The sequence below is a fragment of the Marmota marmota genome, unplaced genomic scaffold, assembly GCF_001458135.2.
Source record: "Marmota marmota marmota unplaced genomic scaffold, marMar, whole genome shotgun sequence".
NCBI lineage: Eukaryota > Metazoa > Chordata > Mammalia > Rodentia > Sciuridae > Marmota > Marmota marmota.
In genome coordinates, this window is record NW_026000249.1 from 5,197,001 (window position 1) to 5,199,002 (window position 2,002).

Here is a 2,002-nt window from a genome sequence, read left to right on the forward strand (position 1 = left end):
AAAAAAAAAGAGGATAAAATACCCTTTAATTTGTTTGGAGGATTAAATGAGATTATTAAGCATGGTACTTGGCCACAAGGTCATCAATGGCTACCAATGAGACCATCATCAGGGCATTGGAGAGGGCACACTTGCTAACGTCCCCATACCTGTTTGGAAACGTAAGAGGTGCTCGTGTTCATACAGATGAGGCTCTCTTCATTGCAGCAGCCACCACATCGGAACACATTCACGCAAGGGGGCTTGAAAAACGTGTTGGTACTCTTCCCCAGCTCATTGGCAACCTCCACGCATGTCTCTCTAGGGCTGCACTGGGTTCTTTGCCACTCCTCATCGATAACTGTAGAGAGAAAGTTCATTGGGGCCAGCAGATGAAATGACCCTGACATGCCAACACATGCCAGGGTGATGCTTTCGTAGCTTTTCTGCTTATTGTACTACATGGGAATTTTTTGGTCAGTTTTTTAAGCAAAGATTATGAAAAAATATTAAACCCCTAATCTGTGTTCTTTCCCATTTATACTATACATTTCATAGAATATTTTATTTCCCTTTGGGGACGTACACCGTGTCCCATACATAATCCCACCGAATCCATCTGGGGAATCTGGTTAATAAGTAAATGGAAACATGTAAAAAATAACATGTTGATGTTATTTATCAAATGATTTACAGGATACAGTTGGATAGCATTTCTTATACTTGAAGCCAGCTGTGGATAGGTTTTAGCAACATTGAGAACTATGTTTTTGTTGATTGCTTCAGCAACTAACTATAGTGGGACTTAAACCTGGCAAGCACATGAATGGGCATTTAAGTGGAACTAATCTTTTCTAAAATCAAGAGTTTTCTAATTTGTAAATGCCCCTCACTGATGTTCACATAGTATGATGAAATAAACCCATTCATTTTAATAGAAGGAGCAATCCTTTGGCCATAGCTAATTTGAGGAAAACAAGAAAAAGCGAAACAAGCCTCTGGAAATAAAAAGAAAATTACTTACTTTCTTGTAAAATAGTACTTGATTTTTTTCTCAGTTTATTTTTTAAGTAAGATTTTTTACACTTGGACACTTAATGCTTCTAGTCTTTCTATGACTGATTTTGGAGGAAAGATTCAATTTTATAATAAAACTCTACAGTTTCCCATGCATTGAAGTGTAGACTTTATTGTATATTAAGGATATGGTAAAAATTCTTGTTTCAAAACTGAGCTGGGCATGGTGGCACACACCATGTAATCCCAGTAATCCCAGTGCCTCAGGAGGCTGAGGCAGGAGGATTTCAAGTTTAAAGCCAGCCTCAGAAAAAATAAGGTGCTAAGTAACTCAGTGAGACCCTGTCTCTAAATAAAATACAAAATAGGGTTGGGGATGTGGCTTAGTGGTCTAGTCCCCTGAGTTCAATCCCTGGTACCCTCCCTAAAAAAAGCAAAACTGACCCCCAAGCCAGGTGTGGTGGTGCATGCCTATAATCCCAGTGATTTGGGAGGCTGGGGCAGGAGGATATATATATATACACACACACACATGCATATGGCTAGGGGTGTGGCTCAGTGGCTGAGAGCCCTGAGTTCAATCCCTTGTACCAAAAACAAAAACAAAACAAAAAAACTGACCCTCAATGATGCCCACCTCTATTGTGGCCAGGCCTTGTGTAATCCCCTCTCTTGTGTGTAGACAGGACCTAGTGACTCACTTCTTATAAAGAAAATACAGTTGGTACAGAATAGAGGACACAGAAACCAATCCACAAAACTACAACTACCTTATATTTGATAAAGGGGCTAAAAGCATGCAATGGAGGAAGGATAGCATCTTCAACAAATGGTGCTGGGAAAACTGGAAATCCATATGCAACAAAATGAAACTGAATCCCTTTCTCTCGCCATGCACAAAAGTTAATTCAAAATGGATCAAGGAGCTTGATATCAAATCAGAGACACGCCGTCTGATAGAAGAAAAAGTTGGCTACGATCTACATACTGTGGGGTCGGGCTCCAA

The 2,002-nt window shown here is 40.0% G+C and overlaps 1 protein-coding gene across 1 annotated transcript in view; it reads right to left on the reverse strand.

The window, feature by feature from the left end:
- The window catches only part of Vegfd (vascular endothelial growth factor D), a 30,558-nt gene that overhangs the window by 11,813 nt on the left and 16,743 nt on the right, over nucleotides 1–2,002 (reverse strand). Inside the window, exon 2 of the mRNA XM_015488053.2 lies at nucleotides 150–437. Coding sequence (XP_015343539.2) covers nucleotides 150–437 — 288 coding nt within the window. The remainder of the gene's footprint in view (nucleotides 1–149; nucleotides 438–2,002) is intronic.